General features: G+C 40.4%; 2 protein-coding genes across 2 annotated transcripts; one reads left to right on the top strand and one right to left on the bottom strand.

Moving 5' to 3' along the window:
- The first annotated feature begins 4,181 nt into the window (after positions 1–4,181).
- On the top strand, positions 4,182–11,526 carry LOC139471866 (ependymin-related protein 1-like). Its single transcript, XM_071254368.1, has 5 exons — positions 4,182–4,307; positions 6,541–6,648; positions 7,286–7,379; positions 10,466–10,639; positions 11,432–11,526. Exons 1-5 carry the CDS (start codon positions 4,182–4,184, stop codon positions 11,524–11,526), a joined length of 597 nt encoding a protein of 198 aa, XP_071110469.1.
- Positions 11,527–20,241: 8,715 nt separating this feature from the next.
- LOC139471865 (ependymin-related protein 1-like) lies at positions 20,242–26,658 on the bottom strand. Its single transcript, XM_071254367.1, has 5 exons — positions 26,530–26,658; positions 23,744–23,851; positions 22,487–22,580; positions 21,671–21,844; positions 20,242–20,336 (listed from the first exon to the last, which is right to left on the bottom strand). The coding sequence occupies exons 1-5, from the start codon at positions 26,656–26,658 to the stop codon at positions 20,242–20,244; spliced, it is 600 nt and encodes a 199-aa protein (XP_071110468.1).
- Positions 26,659–27,702: the final 1,044 nt, after the last annotated feature.

The raw sequence follows: 27,702 nt of genomic DNA on the forward strand, positions 1-27,702 counted from the left end.
CTAACTATGTTTGAATCACCAAAACCTTATACTATAATCCTGATTAGCTACAAGCTTCACTTGTGACATAATTCCTTAAACCACTCAGGCAGCCAGCTCCCCAGGTGTGCTATTCAAGCAAAATTACGCCAGCCTTTTTGTTTCAATTCAAGTCTAAATGCATCTGATATTCTAACAAACATATAACAGCATACACCCATACACATAACAAACAGCATCCACGCACTGACTGTGAGTTACACACGGCCTCATGTCACAACTTGACCTAAAACAGACATGCCCCACCACTACACCGCACATTGGCAGAATTGACAGGTGATGCGGGGACGTAGTGTTTACAAACCCGTGAAGTTCTTACGATGGCAAAACGAGGGAGACCATACAAAGACTCTCTGCCAAATGATTTGGTCACCGGGACAATATTTGTTTTAAGAACATACAGATTCTGAAATGTTGTAATATTTAATCTCAAAATAGCACACATCTTGCATGTAAAGTACAACAAAATAACATCATCACGTTTACAACATACCCAGGAAGCAACATCACTGTCTTTATGTTCACAAATATACTCCAAGGACTATACACAACGCAGATACCAATAACATGATTGACTGTTTTGGTCTTAGGATCATAAGACCTTGCTGTTGGCTGCATTTCATGCATGTCAGGACGTCATAATGAGAAAAGACGCAAAGTAACACCGGTCCACGAAACCAACTTCAGGTTACTGCTCACTTCCCAAACATTTTATGACAAGTGAGATTTGAACCAATGGCAAGCAACCAGCGACAACCGAGACCACTGGGCTAATAATGCAGTTGGGATGAGAGTGTCATCTTACGGCAACAACAGACATCAACCAAGAAATTATGGACCCAAGGTGATCGTTTGCTTGATGTTTATCGCTGCTTTGAGTAGTGAGATCAACGTACAATGACATGCAACCAGCCAAGTCACTAAACTTGGGACATATTCTAATAAAAGCGGCAATAACCATTTCCATAATCATAAGAGTCCGTTTTACGATTCTCATAAGCATGTTTTTATGGATCACTATCAAAATGAGATGATACCAGGTGTTCATGGAAATGTGAGTATATTTGCCCCACAAGTTGCACCCATCACAAACACATGCAAAGGCAAGTTAATTATTCACCTGAACAGGAACATCCCGAACAAGTCAAAGTAGGCAATTTGATTAAAGATCCTTTTCGTCACTAATGTCTCAAATTTGAAGACTTCTTCCACATGTCTACAGCTTTACTGGAGGGTTGAATGTTGTAACCCTGATCAAACGACTCTTGAGAAAGGGTCGGATGAGGCTCCCAGACTGCGTGTGTGTGTTTTATCCCTCCAATGCTGAGCACGAGGCAGGGTAACAACAAGTTAATGTATGAAGGGCACTAATCTGCACAATGAACCATGGATCAATAGATCATATCTTCCCAGTTTTAGGCTTTAGAATCATTTGCTTGTCTGTATTCCCCACTGTGTTATGGCTTACAAGGCATCATTACAAACTGATATCAGTCTTTTAACAGACAGGAGCGACCCATCAGAAGTCAGATGCCCTCAATACAACAGCGCCCCATCAGAAGTCAGATACCCTTAATAACTCCATCATGGATGTTCCAGTGTAACATGATAAAGCTTTGATACCAAAAATAAGCAAGGATGAATCTGATGTTTCCGTGATATATCTGCACAAATGATGTTTACAAGACATATGTGCATTATCAGTGTTAAGAGATATACAAATTTAAGTCAATTTATAAACTTCACATTTTTAAAAGTAATCCCATATATGATATACAACGGACAAATGTATAAGAGGAGGTAATTCTTAATCATTAATGTCCAAAGAAGGATTTTAATTAACGGTGGTAACCGTAATTTGTTCCAAGCACCTACGGTATTCGGTAATAACATCAACAGTTAAAATCATAAGTCCCAAGAACGAGAATCTGATGGCACACAAGTTCAGTAGCGTGTATGGCCACCATGCGCGTTGACAGCTGCCACACAACGCCTCCGCATGGACCTTGTGATGCTTGTGAACACATGATTGGGAAGACGACGCCATTGTTGTTGCAAAATGGTGCCAAGATCTTGCAAATTCTGTGGTTGGTTCTGGAGAGTGCGCAGACTTCTGCTAAGAGCATCCCAGACGTGTTCGATGGGATTGAGGTCGGGAGACCTTGACGGCCAGTCCATGACGTTGACTCCCGCATTCTGAAGGCAATTCCTTGTCAAAATTGCTGTGTGGGGTCTGGCATTGTCGTGTTGGAAGATCAAACTGGGTCCATGTGCTGCCATAAAAGGCAGAAGTTCTGGTGCCTGTACCTGGTCGCGGTAAGCAGCAGCGTTGAAGTTGCCACGGATGACAAGAAGCCTGGAACGTGCATTGCCACAGAAAGCACCCCACACCATGACACTTCCGCCTCTGTCACTTCCCGAAATCTGTCAACTTCCTGATCACAACACTGGGCGTAACGTTCATGAAGGCGCCTTCAAACCCTCGCCCTACCATCAGCAAATCGAAGATTAAATCGGGATTCATCACTGAAGACGACTTGATTCCAATTCCTCTGAGTCCATCGTAAGTGTCGCTGTGCCCACAATTGACGTTGACGTCTGTGTAATTGAGTCAGAATCGGCCCGCAGTATGGCCGTCGTGCTTGAAGGTGAGCAGTTCTCAGACGGTTTCGAACAGCTTTCGCACTTAGTCTACCCCTAAACATTTTATTTCTGGTTGATGTAGCCGTCAAAAATCGGTTACGGAGTTGGAAGACAATCTGACGATCCTCTGCATGCTGTAGACACGTCTGTGAATTATAAACAGTCCGTCGACTACAACCCATCGTCCTTGCGATTTCAGCTACGGACGTTCCCGTCTGCAACCTGCCGATGGCACGTACACGTTGCACATTTGAAAGGCGTGGCATGACAAATGGCCGAAAAGACTTTTGTTTTCTTGTGTTTTTCTTTTTTGGTTTATGACTGCTAACAAGTATGGCTGAAAACACGTGCAGTATTATTGCCACGTCACCAGTCGCACGTGAAAAACCACTTTTGCCACTATAGTGCTGTGCACATGATTTTGATCGATTCACCTGCACAAAAACGGGTGTTATCTGAAGACAATACGTGGCCATTGCTGTTTAAATACACAATAAGGGCCCACAATGATAACTGGTTAAAATATTAAAATCGTAGGATTGTGAAGTTTTTAATTTGGTTCAGTATATATCTGCACTCTCGGGTCAGAACAACAATATCACAGAGAAAAGAGAGTGAGTGAGTGAGTGAGTTTGGTTTTACGCCACTTTTAGCAATATTCCAGCAATATCACTAGGCTACCCGACCGCCCCAGAGACAATATGAATTGACAATTGTTACCAGGCAACATGCATGACCTTTGTTACATCAGATTGAGCCTTTGATGTAATAATGATAACTCCTTATACCTTTAAAAGGTTTCAGAAGGTTGATAATGTCATGGAATTGTCAACACTAAGTAGCAGATTTCAAAACAATAGCGGCATTGGTACAAAATGACTTTAAATCGGATCAGGCTCTTTAACAACTATCGTGAAAAGGACACTGCTTTACCAGCATACCCTTTTGTAATAAAAAGGTTATGTTTGCATTATGATTGCAAAATGCAAGGCCATTCGTGTGCGGATTTAAATTAAAATTAATTAATTAATTACCGTACACACACACACACACACACACACACACACACTCTCTCTCTCTCTCTCTCTCTCCCTCTTTCTCTCTCTATCTTATTCAAGCTCTTTAACGTTTGTATATTAAACCTTTCTGCATTTCGTAAATTCGTATGGGGTTATGTGAAGGTAAGGAAATGGTATCAAGGGCATCTTTCGACGAGTTCCCTATTTTGAACCCTCTTCAGCTGAAGTACAAGTTCACAGTTACTTATTCATAGTGACAAACGGTCCTTGTTTGGCATTGTATATAAATTACTTGCTAACTACAACTTACATAAACTTGGAATTTACTTGACGAATTAACATGTCATCTGAGCTGCAATTCTGTATCACGTGATGCTCCTCTGGGTGGATAAAAGCGAAACAGCTTCGAATTCCGTTCGTACATCAGGGCGAGTGTGATAGAGGACTTGGCGCATACATCTCCAACGATTCCCCACCAAAATGATCCTGCAAGCAGCCTTACTCCTCGCTGGTCTGTCTGCGACAGCCAGTGCCACCTGTTGTCCTCCAGTGAGATTCAGTGCGGTGCAATTTGTCACCATTGTCAACTCCACGTTTGCTAAGGATGTAAGTACAACGCCTCTCATCATGTGTAATCACTCTCCCCTTTCCGTAACTTCAAGGGAATGCTTTCGGTTTGTCCCGGAATGACAAGACTTATCACGAATGCCTTGGCTGTAATAAGCCAGCGATATAACGATACGGCCCTGTTACATGAATACCTTGTATTATTATTTTTAAAATTAAATCAGGTTCCTCAATCATAATTTTAAATTGACCACTTGATTAGAGGATTTCGTGATCATTTGAGTCATTCCGGAACAAGCCCTTTCCTGCTTGAAGAAATTTACACAAGACTATATTCAGGGATATTTCCATCATACTGCTCAAGTACCGGTACCTGTATTTACCTTACCTGAACAGGCAACATCTAGTAAGTGTATGAGAGTTATATACATTTCTTTTGTTATTGCTTTCTCTTCTCACTCTGCTCATTCAGTTTGCAACAAAAACAGTGAAGAAGCAAAGTGAGCTATGTCTGTCCCATGCGCTTTTCTTAAAATTAGCCCAACTGTACTGGTAGAGAGCCTTTTTATTTGACTCCACTGTCAGCGCAGTCTGGGTCACTCCCTCACAGGCAAGGCATGTCCCGGTAGGTGCCTACCGTGAGTTGCAGCTTCAGGCAATAAGATTTCATAAATAACATCCATAAGCATTGCTTGACCTTCATTCACAGAGGAGTGAGGAAAGGGTGTTTCTAAATTAGAAGTGATATGAACTACTCAAAAGGTCTGTGGTACACATCACATCTCCAATTAAGAAACACGTCATAGAATAACCTGTAGTTAATGTGTCATGCAATGAGTCAACTTCTTTCGAGTGGTATATTCTTTTAGTCACGGCTTCAAAACATGCAACTGTTTTACTGCGAAGGAGGAGCAGAACCATTTAGGCAAACCTGAGGGCAAAGTATGTAGTTCCAGTTTTTTTAGAAACATTTGATTTTGATTTTTAAATAGCCCCCGAATATCAAATGGCCAGTATCACAGAGCGAGACCCAGTGTTTTCAATTATAAATAAAAGCACGTGAGGGTCGTCAGCGCAAACAGACAGAGCGAAGAGAAATGTCAACTCGTTGCGTCATGATTCACGTATATTTCAAACATTTATCATATATATCCCAGATGCTATTGAAAACACATCGGAACTAACATTATCATACAGTATGATTGAACAGTTTTACTTGTATCTTGGGTATATATTTAAATACAAGACATGTGTAAAATCAAAAATTATTCCTGAGGGAATTCGCACATTCTGACTGGTTTGTCGTATTTTCGGAAATAACTTTCATCAATAGGGGAACGAGTTTTCTTACAGGTTACGGAAAGGGGCGTGTTGTGACGAATGGTAACTATTATGAAGTTTGCTTTCGGTTTCAAATACGTATGTAATTATACATTACACCAGAAGTGATTATTGCTATCTCGGGGAGATCTCTAGGGTCATGGGACTTTTCTGTTTTAAAGGTTTGTAATAAATTCATTTAGCTAGCTGGCATCTTCCCGAGGCAAGAGCGTCCACTAGCCTCTTTATCAAGTCTTGTTTCCACCTTTGCCACACCAAGCCCACTTTCCTGTGCTAAATTTGATTGGACTATCGCATGTATCAATGGTCTAATCAGAGAAGGTTTCACAAAATCAACATCCACGAATGGTACACCTTTGTATGAAAGTGATTTACTGCTGCCTGTCTTTGTTGAAAATGTCCTTTTCATCTTTTAAATCCTCAAGTTTTTGTGTCTGGTTTGACATCGCGAATGTTTTCGTTATCTGATCGACAAGGTCGTCGCCTATCGTAGTCGCTATCTTTGCGAAGCTATACGAGATAAGAACAGCGATCTGACTGAAGATCGCGTTTTCCTTAGAAGGGGCACAACTCGTGATGTGGCAAGGTTAGAAGCAAGGCTTTGTTATGCCCGAACACGCTGGCCTCGGGAAGATAGAAGCAGGGGACTGGTTTGAAATTGTGTTGAATAAGGCATTTTTTACGAAACCAGAAGTAACTTTTAGATATCTTGGCATACATTATCTCAGCTTGAGGTACATGTATCTTGTTCGAGGTTGTAGGACCAGAATGGTAACGACTGTATATTATAGGTTAGGACCTTCTAGATTTTGCAACTATTTTCACATATTTGCCTCGCTTAAATAGAGATTTAGGAAATATTGCCTGTAGTCAGATCTCCCTAAATTGACAGTGCAAAATAACTATCAGTGGTATTATTGTCTATTTTCAGGCTTTGTATTCCTTCACCTACGACGGTATCAACCAAAGATACGTCATCAGCGGTGACCTCAGCGACGGATTCCTCACGACCACCAAAGTAATCTACGATTACTCGAAGGTAAGCGAGACCTCCAGAGAGCTATACCACGCCTAGAAGTGTTTTAGTGCCTCAATTACGTTCCATTTTATGATTTGAAACATTTATTCATGCTTCACCGTTACAGTGTTAAATATATATCATACAGTGCCTTCACGATATCACTGGAAGCATTCATAAAAGTACAAAAGACCACGTATGATAAGGCCACATCTACACAAAATGGAAGTGGGCAAAACTCAGTTATCAAATGTATTGGAATTGTTTTTCTATCAGTTCATGTTTGGACGTATTACAACACCATATTAATAGGTGAGGTTACACTTCCATGTTAAATATTGTCACACATGCGTCTTAGATCAGCATTGGTTTGGGGCACAAAGACTTGTTTCAGTGTGCGTCCTTTCTAAGTGTGAACATCAGCAAGCCTTTGACCTAAGTGTTTCTGTTGGAGATGTTGATCAAGAAAGTAAAATGTAGGGTTAACAAAGTATTATTGGATATAGGATTTGCTCATGAACAAGTCTGCCAACTTTCATACAAGTATTTCCAAGTTTTGAGTACTTTAAAATTTGAAGTTGGGCCCTTGCCCACTTTGTCCTTTGCCTTGCATTTTCACAAAATTCGTAGAAAGATAATACTGATTGTTTGTTTGCAGAAAACTGGTTTCTCTATAGATACAGAGGCACGTACGTGTTCAACATTCCGCCTTCAAGGAAAGTTCAAGGATCAGGAGAGTGTTTGCGTTCCAAGTAAGTCATTTCAAAATATATCTCAAGGGTGCTAGCACGATCCCATGCCGCAATATAACATGGATACCCGACTCAGACACACTATACTGACTCCGAACCGATCTGTCTTTGTTTTATCCCCTTAATATCGAGCACCAAGATTAACAACAGCAAGTACCACCTTTTAACGTCCATTGGTATGACGCGGCTGAACTGAACTTTATTTCACTCAAGGCTACAAGACATAGCATGTTGAGGGCTAACAGAGATCAATATATACACATACATGGCGCCATTATGTACGATAGTCACTTTTAAGTATTTATAATACATTCACAGAAAATTGATAATTTCTTCATGGTAGGTTTATCTTACATTCAAACGATTTCACCAGTTTAAACATGGGAGGATTTCTTGTTAAATAAGAAAAGATACTAAGTATATTTTGAGCGACAGGTAACAAACTTTTCACAAATTAAGATATAATGACATTATTAGCAATGTCATTGTATGTTCAGAATGGACATGTCCTTTCAACTAGTGGTATTTTTGTCCAGCGATACATTTCAATTTACAGCCTCTTAAATGTAATAGTGGCATGTGGTATATTTTCGGCAAATTATCCAGGTAAAATTCTGTTTTTATTTCGTATTTGATAAGTTTATAGAATCTAGATTTTGAGGATGCCTTCATATCAGAGAGCCATTGTTGGATGAACTCTTCTTCAAGACGTGTCGTAACCATACATGTAAACGATATTGGTATGTAATAAGATTGACAGTATATATTGGCATCAGTCCGGACAAGTACAAACAGCAACACACACGCATACACACGCGTGCGCGCACACAGACACACACACACACACGCGTGTCATAGTCTGTCTGACTGGAGTGGACATGTGTAGGTGAACTCTGTTCAGTTAGTGACTGAAATGCCCCAAAATGTGAACTCCAGACAATAATAACGTAAGAGTAAATCCACACTCTTTCGTCTGCGTCTGCCTTTCCCCTCGTTCACCTTTGTGATCCTTGATCATGCTAATTCAGTGACAATGTTGCTGAACAGTAGATAGAATCTGATGGACGTATTGTGCAGAACCTGTTTGACACCATGGGTTCCAGGACCACTAACACTGGGGGAATGGCACTCTAAGCTGAAAAAGTTTGGTCCTAACCGCTCCAACATCTACAAGTTTGTAAGTTTGTAGACATCATTAAAGGGACACTGATCTAAAGCAATTCCCCGGGACTGGTGGTTGCCTTTGTTATTGTTTTTTTTCTTCGTGAGTACCCGGATGATACGCAACGCAACTGAGCGAGACAAGAGACTGGGCTACCGTCTGCAAGGACAACTGAATAAACTTTGGGGCAATAATTGTTTTACTCATTTTTGAACACTGATTGGTTGGGTCCTGCTATTAAACGTCCGGGGGCGTCCGGAAACGTCCGGAGGGTTTCATCAGACGTCCGGAAACGCCCGGGAGGTTTCATCAGACGTCCGGGAGTTTAAAAATACAGAGCAGTCAATAAAACATGTCTTTCTCAGTTTGGTAAGATCGTGAGAATATTCGGGGGCGTCCGGAAACGTCCGGGAGGTTTCATCAGACGTCCGGAAACGTCCGGGAGGTTTCATCAGACGTCTGGAAACGCCCGGGAGCTATCATCAGACGTCCGGGAGTTTAAAAATACAGTGCAGTCAATAAAATATGTCTTTCTCAGTTTGGTAAGATCGTGAGAATATTCGGGGGCGTCCGGAAACGTCCGGGAGGTTTCATCAGACGTCCGGAATAGCCCGGGAGCTATTATCAGACCTCCGGGAGTTTAAAAATACAGTGCAGTCAATAAAACATGTCTTTCTCAGTTTGGTAAAATCGTGAGAATATTCGGGGGCGTCCGGAAACGTCCGGGAGGTTTCATCAGACGTCCGGAAACGTCCGGGAGCTGTTATCATAAAAATACAGTGCAGTCAGTAAAACATGTCTTTCTCAGTTTGGTAAGATCGTGAGAATATCAACTGGCGTACAAATCAAAAGAACTCACAGCAAAATAAAAACAACCAAAAATGAGTACAAGTAACAGGGTAAAAGATATTTAAGAGGCCGTAAAGGTTTTGTTCTTTATCCAACAAGGCGGACGTATAAGTAATTACAGACAATGTAAAAAATGTTTGTTTGTTTGTTGTTTAACGCACAGTCAGCAATATTCCAGCTATGTGACGCCGGTCTGTAAATAATCGAGTCTGGACCAGACAACCCCGTGATGGATATCATGAGCATCGATCCACGCAATTGGGATACGATGACATGCATCAACCAAGTCAGCGAGCCTGACCACCCAATCCTTTTAGTCGCCTCTTACCACAGGCATAGTCGCCTCTTGCGGCAAGCATGAGTTGCTGAAGACCTATTGTAACCAGCGTACTTATTTACAATACATAAGATGTTTAATAAATAATAATCAACGTCAATCATATCTATCTGACATACTTCCTACTTAAATTTGGTAGGTTGTAATCATGATATTTGCATTTTGTTTTCCTTCATTTGCTGCAGCATTGGACAGATTCATTCCTGGTCCTGGTTGGGAAATTCTTCGATGCGCGATAGACGTTGTTTTCACAAGTCTCTTCCTTTATAAGCGTGTATATATTACAGTCAATTTGTAAAATGTGATTCTCTCAGCCAATTTATAAAATGTGTAAATATTTCAGTCATTTTGACTGAAAGATCTGTCCATTTCTTTAACAGATTGACTAAAACTGATTAAAACGATCAAAAGGGCCCATACACATCACAATAGATTATTATGTAGGATTAGAACAATATAGAATATACTTTTCATCGTAACATTTTCAGTCTCTTGGTGATGATATCAAACATAATAAATGTTTGGAATTCGTTATCATAATAAAACAGATGGACATATTTTCCAGTCAATTTGTAAAATGACTGAATATTCAGGCTTTTAATGAATTTCCTAAGTGAAAATTTTGCACATTTTGACTGTAAAAAATATAAACACGATAAAATAAGAAATATTTATTTTGTGTTGCAAGACAAAACATGAAATGATCTGCTCATATCTTAATACTGTGTGTCATCATAGGCGACGCCGTCACCTTGGGCCCTTTCTTTTACGGCTACGATGTTGGCAGGCTGCCTTCAACGGGATACACTTACAATAGCACCACCGTCAACGGGGAATTTCAGAAAGTCGTGGCTACCGTCTCACGGAAAGACTGTGTACCAATCGTCATCACCACGACCACGATCGGCCCAGGTTTGTATTTGTGAATAAGAGAATGAGTGAGTGAGTGGGCATCAACACCGCTTTGTCAGCGTATCAGCAATTACGCCGAGTGTCAGGGAAATGATTATAAGTGAGTGAGATGGTTAACGCCAGCTTGAGTGAGTATTTCTGCATCTAAACAACATCTCGACAACGAAGTTAAACGACCATGTCCGATTAAAGATAATAAAGGCCACACCATTTGATCGTTGTGGATATTTAATACACCCTGGTGTTTCTGAGCGGCTTTTCCATCGATGCCAGGGGTTTTCACACACTCTGAGCGGGTTTCTTTTGTTAAAATTGAAAATTTAATCGAGATGTTGAAGCGAAACCCAATCGTTTTAGAAAGATGACATCTGATTGGCTCGAGAACCCACGCAGCTTTCATTTACAGCGATTGTCAGATCTTCACGCAGAGAGAGATATCGTATGGCAGTAAATATTTGAGTATAATTAGACGGACTTTGAACACTTATTCAATAGCTCGGTGTTAGCATGGTGTTTGATTTGTTTTTTTAAATTAGTTAACTCTGTGGGATTTACTTTGAACATTATAAAACAGAACATATTTCTCACACTCGAAAGAACTTAGATGTGGATAAAATCACCAAGATTCATAAAAAAACATCTGATGGCATGAGATCAACCTCTGGTTTGCCTTGCCTTGCCCAGAGTCAATTATTTACAGGCCGCAGTGATATAGCTCATATATTGCTGACTGTTGCGTAGAATAACTTCAAAGTAAATATACTGACTGTGACATATACACTAACTGTCCAGGAGGAAACGCTCTTACGGTTCTCGGGTACAACGACGTGGTTCCGGGCATCAGAGACTTCACTGTGTTCGACATTCCGTCATACTGCTCTATGTGATACCGTACGTACAACTCACTAAATAAAATAATATTATTTCACTCAATGACACAGCACTGACCATCATATACTAACTTTCCACTCAATGACAAAGCAGTGATCATTATCGGGTAATATTGCTGTGTGTTTCTTTACTCTCTTCCATCAGTATATAACATTATGATTCTCCTACATGTAATGACACACACTTATGGGAAAATTAATTATTTTTGCTTAAAGATGACGAGTTACGTCCGGGGTCTTAAGACATTAGAGTATTCATTTTTAATATCATCACAAATGTGATAAAATGGGCATTTTTAACTTGAAAACACATTTGGTAAACATACAGTTCCCCCGCATCTCCACAAACGTGTATATTTTTTCTATTTCAGAACATCTGAAGAGATACATTGGGATCTGTTTTTCTCAAGTCACTTTCAGAATGTATCATCTTGCAAGATGTACATCATATGAATAATAAAAATGCGTTCAGAAAAATTGTCTTACACTTTATTCATGTTTATCGTCTGTGCTACAAATTCGATAAACCTTGGCACATTCCAGATTCCGTATTAGAACTAGAGTGAGTGAGTATGGTTTTACGCCGCTTTTAGCAATATTCCAGCAATAACACGGCGGGGGACCCCAGAAATGGGCTCCACACATTGTACACCTGTCGGGAATCGAACCCGGGTCTTAGGCGTGACGAGCAAACGCTTTAACCACTAGGCTACCCGACCGCCCCTTGCCACTGGATGACAGTAAACATCCATACATTGCTTAATATCGCACAACAATTACGACAGATATTTATTAACAATGCATGATAGATTACCAATACAGCTAATTTTACTATGGGAGAATTAGGTTTGGGCTACCATGTACAATAATATCACCATCAAAGGGCTACAGCAAATTGTATACTTATATAGTCACCCTGATTTCCATGTTTGATTGTTCACTCTACTCTTTGTCCACGAAAACACATATATCCATCGTTCCACATAAGCTCACAATGCAAGTTTTCCAAGGCACACATTTGCAGATATCAGCATGATTTCTAGTTCAGTTTCACAAGACATTTTCATCCCCGACATGGGATACAATCTCTCACACAGTGTTCTGAACATTAACATTAAAAATGAGGAGGTTAAAATACAGGTCTGACCAACACCCAAGAAACAGAAAAACTAACTATGTTTGAATCACCACAACCTTATACTATAATGCTGATTAGCTACAAGCTTCACTTGTGACATAATTCCTTAACCCACTCAGGCAGCCAGCTCCCCAGGTGTGCTATTCAAGCAAAATTACGCAACCCAAGCCTTCTTGTTTCAATTCAAGTCTAAATGCATCTGATATACTAACAAGCATATAACAGCATACACCCAAACACATAACAAACACCATCCACGCACTGACTGTGAGTTACACACGGCCTCATGTCACAACTTGACCTAAAACAGACATGCCCCACCACTACACCTCACATTGGCAGAATTGACAGGTGATGCGGGGACGTAGTATTTACAAACCCGTGAAGTTCTTACGATGGCAAAACGAGGGAGACCATACAAAGACTCTCTGCCAAATGATTTGGTCACCGGGACAATATTTGTTTTAAGAACATACAGATTCTGAAATGTTGTAATATTTAATCTCAAAATAGCACACATCTTGCATGTAAAGTACAACAAAATAACATCATCACGTTTACAACATACCCAGGAAGAAACATCACTGTCTTTATGTTCACAAATATACTCCAAGGACTATACACAACGCAGATACCAATAATATGATTGACTGTTTTGGTCTGAGGATCATAAGACCTTGCTGTTGGCTGCATTTCATGCATGTCAGGACGTCATAATGAGAAAAGACGCAAAGTAACACCGGTCCACGAAACCAACTTCAGGTTACTGCTCACTTCCCAAACATTTTATGACAAGTGAGATTTGAACCAATGGCAAGCAACCAGCGACAACCGAGACCACTGGGCTAATAATGCAGTTGGGATGAGAGTGTCATCTTACGGCAACAACAGACATCAACCAAGAAATTATGGACCCAAGGTGATCGTTTGCTTGATGTTTATCGCTGCTTTGAGTAGTGAGATCAACGTACAATGACATGCAACCAGCCAAGTCACTAAACTTGGGACATATTCTAATAAAAGCGGCAATAACCATTTCCATAATCATAAGAGTCCGTTTTACGATTCTCATAAGCATGTTTTTATGGATCACTATCAAAATGAGATGATACCAGGTGTTCACGGAAATTTGAGTATATTTGCCCCACAAGTTGCACCCATCACAAACTCATGCAAAAGCAAGTTAATTATTCACCTGAACAGGAACATCCCGAACAAGTCAAAGTAGGCAATTTGATTAAAGATCCTTTTCGTCACTAATGTCTCAAATTTGAAGACTTCTTCCACATGTCTACAGCTTTACTGGAGGGTTGAATGTTGTAACACTGATCAAACGACTCTTGAGAAAGGGTCGGATGAGGCTCCCAGACTGCGTGTGTGTGTTTTATCCCTCCAATGCTGAGCACGAGGCAGGGTAACAACAAGTTAATGTATGAAGGACACTAATCTGCACAATGAACCATGGATCAATAGATCATATCTTCCCAGTTTTAGGCTTTAGAATCATTTGCTTGTCTGTAACCCCCACTGTGTTATGGCTTACAAGGCATCATTACAAACTGATATCAGTCTTTTAACAGACAGGAGCGACCCATCAGAAGTCAGATACACTTAATACAGCAGCGCCCCATCAGAAGTCAGATACCCTTAATAACTCCATCATGGATGTTCCAGTGTAACATGATAAAGCTTTGATACCAAAAATAATCAAGGATGAATCTGATGTTTCCATGATATATCTGCACCACTGGTGTTTACAAGACATATGTGCATTATCAGTGTTAAGAGATATATCTGCAGACTCGGGTCAGAACAAGAATATCACAGAGCAAAGAGACAATATGAATTGACAATGGTTACCAGGCAACATGCATGACCTTTGTTACATCAGATTGAGGCTTTGATGTAATAATAATAACTCCTAATAACTTGAAAAGGTTTCAGAAGGTTGATAATGTCATGGAATTGTCAACATTAAGTAGCAGTTTTCAAAACAATAGCGTAATATCATTGTAATACCTTATTTTCATTGGGTGTGGTATGTGGGTGTTGTGGGATTTTTCCCTAAAATTCAGGTCAGTAGATTGAAAAGTAAAATTGAAAATTCGAATTTCCAATGTCTTTTATTATCTCAAAAATATGTCAGAAAACATATTGAAACAAAATAGAGAGTTATTGAGATAAACTTGTTAGAAATAGAATAAAGAATTTTAAATAACTGACCACCAGAAAGGGGCTTCACACATTGTACCCATGTCGGGCATCGAACCTGGGTCTTTAGCGTGACGAGCGAACGCTTTAACCACTTGGCTATCCGACCGCCCCTTACTTATTACTAGTGGTTGAAATAAAACAAAAACACAAAAAACTTATTTCACAATTCAGTATTTTGGAGCCGAAGTTTGAAAAAGAATCTGGCCTTAAAATATATATGTGTATGTCTGTGTAATCTGACCGGCTGAAAAAAATTATTTGTTATTAATCTGAACTTCATAAAAGCATAAAGTCGTTTTTAAAGTTTTAGTCTATAGTAAATCGCAAATTATTTGCCCAAAACATGAGAGGCACATATCTGACTCCAGCCTAAAACATGTCCCTGAAAATATAATTGGACTAATATGCGCAGCTGTTTGTGTAACATTGTTCTGGTAATTCGGATGTCAACATTGTGGCTGTAAGAATATAAGTGTTCCAGCTGTTCAGAAGTCCATGTCTTCGTCATGGTCTCCCAACAAACGGATAGACATTTTCGTGCAACTATTGTGTTGACAGGTTTTCCTGTGACTCTGATCTGTTACTCTCATACGATCCTCACAAGCAGAAAAACGAAAGTACAAGACACAAGAGATTATCATTATATATCATATACCTGTGGGGAATCAAACCATAGGCGGAAAAGCCTATGAATGTAATAAGATTCTCCAAGCCTTGTGACAGAAATGAATCATGGTGTGATGTAAGGATTCTTATGGCCTTAATCACACTATTAACATGAAGATCACTTCACATTAGCTGTTTAACAATTCTAAATATGCTATGCTGACTCCTACATTGTCTGGTCCACACTACCCTGGAATCAAAGCTCCTTACCAGCGAGTGACACCTTCGTTACAATCTCGGTAACATCGCTGCCGTCGGGTTGGTTGGTTGGTTGGTTGGTTTGTTTGTTGTTTAACGCCGCCGTCAACAATATTCCAGCTATATGACGGCGGTCTGTAAATAATCGAGTCTGGACCAGACAATCCAGTGATTAATATCATTAGCATCGATCCACGCAATTGGGATTGATGACATGCATCAACCAAGTCTGCGAGCCTGACCACCCGATCCTGTTAGTCGCCTTTTACGACAATCATAGTCACCTTTTATGGCAAGCATGGGTTGCTGAAGACCTATTCTACCCCGGAATCTTCACGGGTCGCTGCCGTTGGTATGGGCACGGCCATTACAAGTATCTTGAAATTTGCCCACTGACGCAAAAAGTAGTCATATTATAGGGGTTTTTTTGTCTTTGGGAATTGAGACCTGACCTGAGAATTCCCTGATACCTCTTTGACAAAATTGTCACAATATTATTAAGATATAAAACTACAAACATAAATTATCTTGTTCTACATTAAGCTGCAAAAACGTTTTTTCAAACCATACCATCAGCCCCTCAAAATAACATGAACACTTCCTCTTGAAATGATGCAGCATAGTCTGGTAGTGGAGTAACGAAAATTTAAAAAAAAAAACAAATCCTGAAAATCAAACTTCATGATCTGTTACCTTTTCCTTCCACCTGCACACTTTCCACCAGGAATTTCAACAATCAAACATTATACATCTGATTAACAATTGAGTATTGGGTAAAAAAGGACCGGAAGGGAATATACATATCGACAGCGACAATGAATTAGTAGTTTATTATTTACCTATTTCTAGGGGTTGAAATAAAACAAAAAATATATATATTTCTATTTATATTTCACAATTCAATATTTTGGATAAAGGGAATATACCACTGGGAACATTGAAGAAAGCTGAGAAAATAAAACAAGAGTTATATTTGAGATATTGATATTTCCTCAAAGCCTCCTAATATTAGCATTCCCCAAAGCAATTCCTTGCGAAAACATAACTTCAACGCTTTGACTTTAATCAAGCAAACATCTCTAGACGAAACAGTTACCTAGTCTGAGGGTTGTTTGTTTGTTTGTTATTTAACGCCGCGCTCAGCAAAATTCCAGCTGTATGACGGCGGTCTGTAAATAATCGAGTCTGGACCACATAACCCAGAGATTGACATCATGAGCATCGATCCACGCAATCGGAATCGATGACATGCTCGAACAAAGTCAGCGAGCCTAACCTTTTCGTACCAGTGCGGCAGTACTGTATACAACACCGTCAGCACTGTAAGAACCAGTTCCATCTCGCAACAACACAAATATCAGGTTCTTTCCTGAAATGGAACAAATTGTTTTCAGATCCTAAATACATTCGTCTCGGGGACAGGGCGCCTGCCCGGGCAGCGGAAGGTCCGGGGTTCGATCCCCAGCCGCGTCATTCCAAAAGATGTTACTTGTTGTTATCCTTTGTTGTTGTTATTGGCATCAGTCCTGACTAGCGCGCACGCAGGTACAAACGCACGCGCGCACACACACACATACATGCACGTCGCTATATAATCTTGGACGCGACGTTAAACCCCATTTACCTCACCCACTCTTCAATCTTCCACCTCGACTACCAGCAGTGTGTCAAGTTTTTTTCCAGATCTGCACGTGCTTATGTATTTCACAAACAGGTAAATGACTGGTACTGTTTACCTCCCATTTTAATGTTACAAGAGGGGAGGGTGCAGGGGGGCGTATCCCCTACCCACCCGATACATGATAAGCAATGGAGATTTTATACACGCCTCCTGATTTACAGGTAAGTAAATCACTCCGCTGTAACAAAAACATTTAACTCAATTTGTGATGTAGTTTTCACAAATAAACTGCTGAACCCACGAAAGTATACACTCATGTAAGATGGCGGCTTGCAATGAAACAAACAAGAAATGGTTATTCGATGTTTGTTTTTTTATACGGGTATCGTGGCTGTATTGTGAGCCCTCATTTGTCAGTGTTTCGGCGATTGTCTCAGCCCAGTAACGTTTTGATAACGTTTGTAATGTTTTGGTCAAATCCAATTTTCAAGTGTGCCACGGCGGCCAAATACATATCGGTCACTTGTTATCTGAATTTACACAACACTTGTATATTAACTCTTGACCTCAAAATGAGACCCTTTTTCAAAAGACTATCCGTGCTTGTTTGTGCCCAAAAGTAAATGCGGAAAATGCAAAGTCATGCTGTATCCTGTGGCGTGTTGCAAGAGCACGGTTTACTAACAGGGAAGATCAAGTGCGATAACTTGAGACAAAGAGCTGGCATTGTACATATGTGGCATGAAAGCTGCGCCATACTCAGAAGACTCATAATGTAACACTGTGTTTGTGGTGTCTCTCTTCTGGTTGTTCATTGATGACGGTGGTCTGTAAATAAGCGATTCCGGGCAATACTATACAGTGATGGAGCGACCTACTCAATTAAGAGGCAGCGAGGCAGACAACCGGATCCTGTGCGTGATCCTTACGACAAGAATAGGTTGAAGACCAGTTCTAACCCGGATATTCACGGAGGCTACCCAAGGGTGTGGGTGGCTCGGCACCAATGCATCACCTTGAAGACATGACGTGACAATGACACCCTTATGTGATTTATTTGTTGATGGTTTGTTAATGATTGTTATTGCAGTGATTCCAGTTTTTGCATTCACTGTCAATGGCATCATCACTATAAGGGTGTTTATTCAGCTCTTTACTCATCTTACTTGTCCAGCGATTATTCCAAATGTGTGTTTGCGGAAGTTGTGTGATATTTAACACTTAAGACCAGTATTGGACGGGGAATGTGGGAGCTGGAATTTTATCGAAAAATATAATTGTCGACATAATTTCTTAAATAAAATAATTTTGCTTCATACTGTTGAAAAAGAATTGCCTGTCACAATAATAACATTGTTGCAAGGTTGTTTGTTTACAAGAAATTTAGGCTCATGGTTCTAAATCAATAAATAACTTGTTTGTAGTTGTAGTTGAAACAATTTCCAGTTTCGATACAACAAGTATCATCTCTTAACGTCTTTTGGTATAAGGCGGCCGAGGATCGAACCCCTGACCTTCCGCTCTCGGGGCAGGCGCCCTGTCCGCTTGACGAACCTGACAATGTATTTAGGAACGGAAACAATTTGTTCCATTTCAGGAAAGAGCCTGATGTTTTGTGTTGTTGCGAGATGGAACTGGGTTCTTAGAGTGCTGACAGTGTGATGAGCAGATCTAGACGTATGTGCCCACATGACGCACTGGTGCGACAAGGTCAGGCTCTCTGACTCGGTTATTAGTCCAATTATATTGGTTGTTGTATTTATTTTCAGGGACAGGTTTTAGGCTGGAGACAGACATGTCTGTTTTGTGTGTCTCTCATGGTTTCCAAGAGAGTGAGCATAACCAAATTTGAGAAAGAGTATAAAACGAACTCTTATGTTTATGGAAATGGTTATTGCCGCTTTTATTAGAATATGTCCCAAGTTTAGTCACTTGACTGATTGCATGTCATCGTACGTTGATCTCACTACTGAAGTGAGTGAGTGTGATTTTACGCCGCTTTTATCAATATTCCAGCAATATCACGGCGGGAGGACACCAGATATGGGCTTCACACATTGTTCCGATGTCGGGAATCGAACCTGGGTCTTCGGCCCCTTCACTACTGAAAACAGCGATAGACATAAAGCACCTTTGATCCATAATTTCTTGGTTGTTCTCGGTGGAGTCTGTTGTCGAAACATCCCAACTACATTATTAGCAAGTAAGTCAAGTTGTGACATGAGGCCGTGTGTAACTGACAGTCAGTGCGTGGATGGTGTTCGAAACCAATTTGTCAGATATTAAGCAATGTATGGATTTTTACTGTCATCCAGTGGAAGCCATTGAAATCATTGATTCACCGATAATCAATTGGCCAACCAACAACATACGCCGTGAATTAGGCAAAATATCTGTCTTCTAGTTCTAATCCGGAATCTGGAATGTGCCAAGGTTTATTGAATTTGTCGCACAGAGGATAAACATAAATAAAGTGTAAGACAATTTTGCTGAAGGCATTTTTATTATTCATATGATGTACATCTTGCAAGATGATATATTCTGAAAGTGACGAGAAAAACAGATCCCAATTTATCTCTTCAGATGTTCTGAAATAGAAAAAGATTGTTTAAAGGTAAAAATTGCAATTGTATCACATTTATGATAATCAAAAATAAATACTTTAATGTCTTAAGACCCCGGACGTAACTCGTCATATCTAAGCCAAAAGGAAATTCCAATAAATGTGTCATTACATGTAGTAGAATCATAATGTTATATACGGAAGAAAGTAAAGCAACACACTGCTGTGCCATTGAGTGGAAAGTTAGTATATGGTTCAGTGTTAAGTAATTGAGTGAAACATTTTTTTACTGAGTGAGTAGTACGTACGGTTTCACGCATAGCAGTACGACGGAACGTCGAACACAGAGAAGTCGCTGATGCCCGGAACCACGTCGTTGTACCCGAGAACTTTAAGACCGTTTCCTTCTGGAATGTTAGTGTATATTTCACAGTCATTATATTTGCTGTTAACAATATATGAGCTATTTCACAACGGTCTGTAAATAATTGACTGGGCTAGGCAAACCAGAGGTGGATCTCACGCCATCAGATGTCTTTGTTTATAAATCTTGGTGATTTTATCTACTTCTACGTTCTTTCCGGTTTTTTTACTTTGCTTCTTTCAAATGTAGAATCAGAAGGACTTATAATTTCCCTTCGACATGAATCTTACGAGCCGTGGAATAAGTGTTATACACAAATTTACTGCGATACAATATCTCTCTGCGTGAAGATCTGACAATCGCTGCAGTGAGTGAGTGAGCGAGTTGGGTTTAACGCCACTTTTAACAGTATTCCAGTTATATCGCGGCGTGTCAGCTTAATGTTGGAGGAAAGCCCGAAGTGATGCAGGTCTCAAACGTTTACCACTTCGGTGAAACCCACGAGCACGGGTATGGTGCAGTCAAACATAGAAACATAATCGGGACGAACCGGGATTCGAACCCACAATCATAGGTTTCGGGCGTGCCAAAGGGACGCAACTCTGCACAGCGAATCGCGGCGCCTTAGACGACTGGGCCACCCGTGCCCCCGACAATCGCTGTAAATGAAAGATGGGCCAATCAGATGTCATCTTTCTAAATCGATTCGGTTTCGCTTTACCATCTTGATTAAAAAATTTCGTGTTTAACAAACGAAAACCCACAGTAACCCCTCAGAAACGCAAGGGTGTATTAAATATCTACAAGGATCAAATAATGCGGCCATTATTATCTTCATTCGGACATGGTCATTTAACTTCGTTCTCGAGATGGAGAAATAAGATTTGTTGGTTTGAATGCTTCGTTCACTGACAGCAAGGACTAAAAGCCTCGACCCCGATTGGCTGATTAGAATACTCACCTTCACGCAGAAAGGAAATGTATGGGAGAAAAAGATCTTATTTTAATGGCATTGGTTCAACGCGGATTTTTAACTCACTCATTCTGTCCGTAATAAGCTGTGATGATGTGCTATAACCGAAATACAGTTCACGGCGGCATTGAAACCAACACACTCACCTTTTAAGCATTGAACTGACGTGCCCTGATATAGATATTCAAAGCAGAGAAAAAACACAATCACTCATGCTTTCCACATTTAGCTGACATAGGGTTCTGTCAGACATGCTCACTCAAGCTGGCTTTAACCATCTCACTCACTTTTAATCATTTGACTGATACTCGACGTTATTACTGATACGCTGAGAGAGCCGTGTTAATACTCACTCATTGATGCCACTCACTCACTCACTCATTCTCTTATTCACAAATACAAACCTGGGCCGGTCGTGGTCGTGGTGATGACGATTGGTACACAGCCTTTCCGTGTGACGGTAGACACGACTTTCTGATGTTCCCCGTTGACTGAGGTGCTATTGTAAGAGTATGCCCTTGAAGACAGCCTGCCAACATCGTAGCCGTAGAAGAAAGGGCCCAAGGAGACGGCACCGCCTGTGGTGACACATAGTATTAAGATAGGAGCAGACCGTTTCATGTTACGGGTGGGGAATGTGAATTTAAACACAAGCAACGGACTGACATCTAACAACAGACCAACACATGTGGCAGTGAGAGAGGGGCTCCCTTACAAAGTGGACTTGACAAGCAAAAGTACTGAACATGTTGTATGGGTGAGTATGATTTTACGCTGCTTTAAGCAATATTCCAGCAATATCTCGGTGGGGGACACCAGAAATAAGCTTCACACATTGTACCCATGCAGGGAATCGAACCCGACCGCCCCGACAGGGGGTGACATAGGGTTTAACGCGATTATTCCACTTACGAGTACATAGTACACGTGTGTGCGTGCGTGCACTAGTCCGGACTGATGCTGATTTATAGTGTCAATCCTTGTCAAAGGCTACAAATTGCTGTCTTGTAGCCTTGAGTGAAATAAAGTTCAGTTCAGCTGCGTCATACCAATGGACGTTAAAAGGTGATACTTGCTGTTAATCTTGGTGCTCGATATTTAGGGGATAAAACAAAGACGGATCGGTTCGGATTCAGTATAGTGTGTGAGTCGGGTATCCATGTTTAATTGCAGCATGGTATCACGCTAGCACCCGTGCGATATATTTTGAAATGACTTACTTGGAACGCAAACACTCTCCTGATCCTGGAACTGTCCCTGAAGGCGGAATGCTGAACACGTACGTGCCGCTGTATCAATATGGTAACCAGTTCTCTGTAAACAAACAATCATTATTACCTTTCTACGAATTTTGTGAAAATGCAAGGCGTAGGACAAAGTGGGCAAGGGCCGATCTTCAAGTTTTAAAGTACTCAAAACTTGGAAACACTTGCATGAATGTTGGCAGACTTGTTCAAGAGCACATCCTATGGCCAATAAACGATTTAACCATAGATTTTACTTTCTTGATCAACATCTCCAACAGAAACACTTAGGTCAAAGGCTTGCTGATGTTCCAGGCCTCAAAGTTGCGACTAAAACGGTCGCCTATGCGACCAAAATTTCAATGTGTCTACTGTCTAAGATTCAGAGGTGGCCAAATGACTACCTTGAAACATATCTTGTGGCGACTACATTCTATTGCTACACATACGAAGACACAAACATAAACAAATAATTCCTCCTAAAGTCAACAATGAAACGAAATACATAAATATTAATGTAATTATTATTTGATTTTAGTTGATAGTTTATTGGATAAGCAAGGATATACCTTCTTAAACTAGTAATATAAATTGCATCATTGTTCGAGTCACAAATAAAAAAACTCAAGTACAGTTTCCACTAATATACAATTCAAAGACTTGTACTATGACTTGCACATATAATAGTTATTTGATAAAAGATAATTTCAAATGCTTCTGGCTCCCTACAATATTCGCTTGACTTCTTGATTGTACCACTGGCTACCTGGTAAAAAATACTTGTGGCCATATGGCTACTTGGTAAAAAATTTAACTTTGAGGCCCGACTGTTCAAAAGTTTTTGTGTCATATACCCATGTTGATAATTATTGCCACATGAGATCTTAGACGCATATATCTAGGAGTTGACAATATTTATCATACGAACATGGAAGTGTAACCTCACTTATTAATATGGTGTTGTCCAAACATGACCTGATAGAGGAATAATTCCAATACATTTGATAACTGAGTTTTGCCCATTCTAATTTTGTGCGGATCTGGCCTAATCATACTTGGTCGTTGGTTTATGAATGCTTCCAGTGATTATTGTATCTCTCTGGAGGTATCGCTTACCTTCTTGTAGTGGTAATGCTCTCTGGAGGTCTCGCTTACCTTCTTGTAGTGGTAATGCTCTCTGGAGGTCTCGCTTACCTTCTCGTTGTCGAAACGTTTAATGGAGGTCTCGCTTACCTTCGGGTAATCGTAGATTGCTTTGGTGGTCGTGACGAATCCGTCGCTGAGGTCACCGCTGATGACGTATCTTTGGTTGATACCGTCGTAGGTGAATGAATACAAAGCCTGAAAATATACAATAATACCACTAGGAGTCATTTTGCACTGTCAATTTAGGAAGATCTGAATAAAGGCAATATTTCCTAAATCGCAATTTAAGCGAGGCAAATATGTGAAGATAGTTGCAAAACCTAGGTCCAAAAACTATAATATACAGTAGTTGCTATTCTGATCCTACAACCTCGGACAAGATACATGTACACACTTCTGTACCTCAAGCTGAGATAATGCATGCCAAGATATCTAAAAGTTACTTCTGGTTTCGTAAAAAATGCCTTATTCAACACAATTTCAAACCAGTCCCCTGCCTCTATCTTCCCGAGGCCAACGTGTCCGGGCATATCAAAGCCTGGCTTCTGCCCTTGCCAAATCCCGAGTTGTGCCCCTTGTAAGGAAAACCCGATATCCGATCAGATCGCTGTTCTTATCTCGTATAGCTTCACAAAGATGGCGACTACAACAGGCGACGACCTTGTCGATCAGATAACGAAAACATTCGTGAATTCAACCTAGACACAAAAACTTAGGCAATGGTTGAGGTATTTTAAAGATGAAAAAGACATTTTCGTGTCAACAAAGACAGGCAGGGGTAAATCACTTTCAGGCAGGATGTTGATTTGGTGAAACGTTCTCTGATAAGACTATTGATATATGCGATAGTCCAATCATATTTAGCACAGGAGTGAGTGAGTGAGTTAAGATTTAACTTCACATCGGCAGTATTTCAGCCATATCGTGACGTATTTAGCACAGGAAAGTGGGCTTGATGTGGCAAAGGTGGAAACAAGACTTTGATAAAGAGGCTAGTAGACGCTCTTGCCTCGGAAAGATGCCAGCTAGCTAAATGAAGTTATCATGAGTCTTTAAAACAGAAAGTCACATGACCCTAGCTGTCTTCTTGTGTAATGTATAATGAAATACGTATCTGAAACCGAAACTTAACTTGATATTAGACAACATTCGTCACGACTCGCCTCTTTCTGCGAAAATACGACAAACCAGTCAGAATGCGCGAATGACTTCAAGTACTTCGGTCAAAGAATCTCTCAGGAATGATTATTGATTTTACATGTCGTACCCAAAATACAGTATTATACAGTATGACAATTATACAATTTTACCTGTAAGGTCCGATGTGTTTTCTATAGCGTCTGGAATATATACGATATATGTGGGAAATATTCGTGGCCATCGCGTGCTTTTATTTATAACTGGAAACATTGGGTCTCGCTCTGTGATACCGACCATTTGATATTCCGGGGGATATTTAAAAATCAAAATGTTTCTGATAAAACTGGAACTACATACTTTGCCCTCAGGTTTGCCTAAATTGTTTGGCTCCTCCTTCCCAGTAAAACAGTTGCATGTTTTGAAGCCGTGACTAAAAGAATATACCACTCGAAAGAAGTTGACTCATAATTCTTTCATATTACTAGTGAGTGAGTGAGTTTGACGCTGCTTTTAACAGTATTCCAGTTATATCACGGCATGTCAGCTTAATGTGGGAGGCAAGCCAGAGGTGATGCAGGTCTCAGACGTTTACGTCTTCGGTGAAACCCACGAGCAAGGGTATGGTGCTGACAAACCTAGAAACATAACCGGAGTGAACCACAATCATAGGTATCTGACGTGTCCAGGGGACGCAACTTTGCACAGCGAATCGCGGCGCCTTAGACGACAGGGCCACCCGTGCCCACCTTCCATATTACTATAGTTAACCTGTCATTGCATGACACATTAACAGTAGGTTATTCTATGACGTGTTTCTTAATTGCAAATGGGATGTGTACTACAGACCTTTTGAGTAGTTCATATCACTTCTACTTTAGAAACACCCTTTCGTCACTCCTCTGTGAATGAAGGTCAAGCAAAGCCTACCTTAATTATATGGATGTTATTTATGAAATCTTATTTGCCTGAAGCTGCAACTCACGGTAGGCACCTATCGGGACATGCCTTGCCTGTGGGGAGTGGCCTAGGCCGTGTGGAGTCACAGTGGAGTCAAATAAAATGACTACCTGCTGGGTACCTGGCACATGCAACAGACAGCTAATTTGCTTCTTCATTGTATCTGTTGCAAACTGAGTGAGCCGAGTGATATGAGAAAACAATAACATAAGAGGAGTGAGTGAGTGAGTCTGGTTTTACGCCGCATTTAGCAATATTCCAGCAATATCACGGCGGGGGACACGAGAAATGGGCTTCACACATTGTACCCATGTCGGGAATCGAATCCGGGTCTTCTGCGTGACGAGCGAACGCTTTAACCACTTGGCTACCCGACCGCCCCTCAATAACATAAGAAATGTTATAACTCTCATACACTTACTAGATGTTTTCTGTTCAGGTAAGGTAAATACACGTAGCGATACATGAGCAATTTGTTAGAAATATCCCTGAAAATAGTTTTGTGTCACTTTCTTCAAGCAGGAATGGCAATCGGCTTGTTCCGGAATGACTCGAATGATAACGAAAATTTTAAATTATGATTGAGGAATCTGATTTAATTTTACAAATAATAATAAAATGTATTCATATAACAGGGTTCGTTAGTTTATATCGCGGTTTTATTACAGCCAAGGCATTCGTGATAAATCTTGTCATTCCGGGACAAATCGAAAGCATTCCCTTGAAGTTGTGGAAATGGGAGAGTGATTACATATAATGAGAAACGTTGTACTTACATCCTTAGCATACGTGGAGTTGACAATGGTGACAGATTGCACCGCACTGAATCTCACTGGAGGACAACAGGTGTTGCCACTGGCTGTCGCAGAAAGACCAGCGAGGAGTAAGGCTGCTTGCAGGATCATTTTGGTGGGGAATCGTTGGAGATGTATGCGCCAAGTCCTCTGTCAAGCTCGCCCTGATGTACGAACGGAATTCGAAGCTGTTTCGCTTTTATCCACCCAGAGGAGCATCACGTGATGCAGAATTATAGCTCAGGTGACATGTTAATTCGTCATGTAAATTACCAATTTATATAAGTTGTAATAAACAAGCAATTTACATTTGCCGAACAAGGACCGTTTTGCAATCAAAGCATATATGAATAATAATCTGTGTAATTGGACTTAAGGTGGAGAGGGTTCAAAATATGAAACTCGTCGAAAGACGTCCTTGATACCATTTCCTTACCTTCAAATAACCTCAAGCGAATTGACAATCGGAGAAAGGTTTCATATACAAAAGATAAAGAGCTTGAATAAGAGACAGATATTACGGTATTTTAACGTAAATCCGCACTCGAATGCAAAATGCAAAGCCAAACTGGCACTTTGTTATTACGGAAGGGTAGTCACAGAGATGCTGGTAAAGCGGGGTCCTTTTTACGATAGTTGTTGAATTTCTGTTTTGTCGTTTTTAACCCCCGCCATGATGTGCATTTGAGGCCAAATGCCCCACAGTGCCGCAAATACACAAATGCATGTACACAGTGCGTTGTTTCTAAATATATATATCAATGCCTATCTGGGTAGGTTTCCATTTAGAGATAAAGACTGAAAATAAGGATATTCCAAGAGGAAATGAAACTCCTCATCAACAGAACATCTATTACAGTTTGTACACAGAAACATTTGGGATCATCATTTGATACTACACTTTCAACTTATGTGATGCACAACGAAATGTACAATGTACTCTTAATAAATCCCCAGAAGGAAATGATTCTTTTATATACTTTTCAACACCCATTAGTTTTGAAACCACAATACAAATTTAAAAAGAGGAATTCGATATCTTGTCATGCCAATTCTGCAACTCTATATCTCCGTGAAAACGTGCTCAAAAAAGCTTTAATATTACCACAGCCCTGAGTGATCCAGATATATGATAAACAACTTACAAATTATAAC

Source organism: Haliotis cracherodii, unplaced genomic scaffold (assembly GCF_022045235.1).
Source record: "Haliotis cracherodii isolate W230 unplaced genomic scaffold, xgHalCrac1.p SCAF_23, whole genome shotgun sequence".
Taxonomy (NCBI): Eukaryota; Metazoa; Mollusca; class Gastropoda; order Lepetellida; family Haliotidae; genus Haliotis; species Haliotis cracherodii.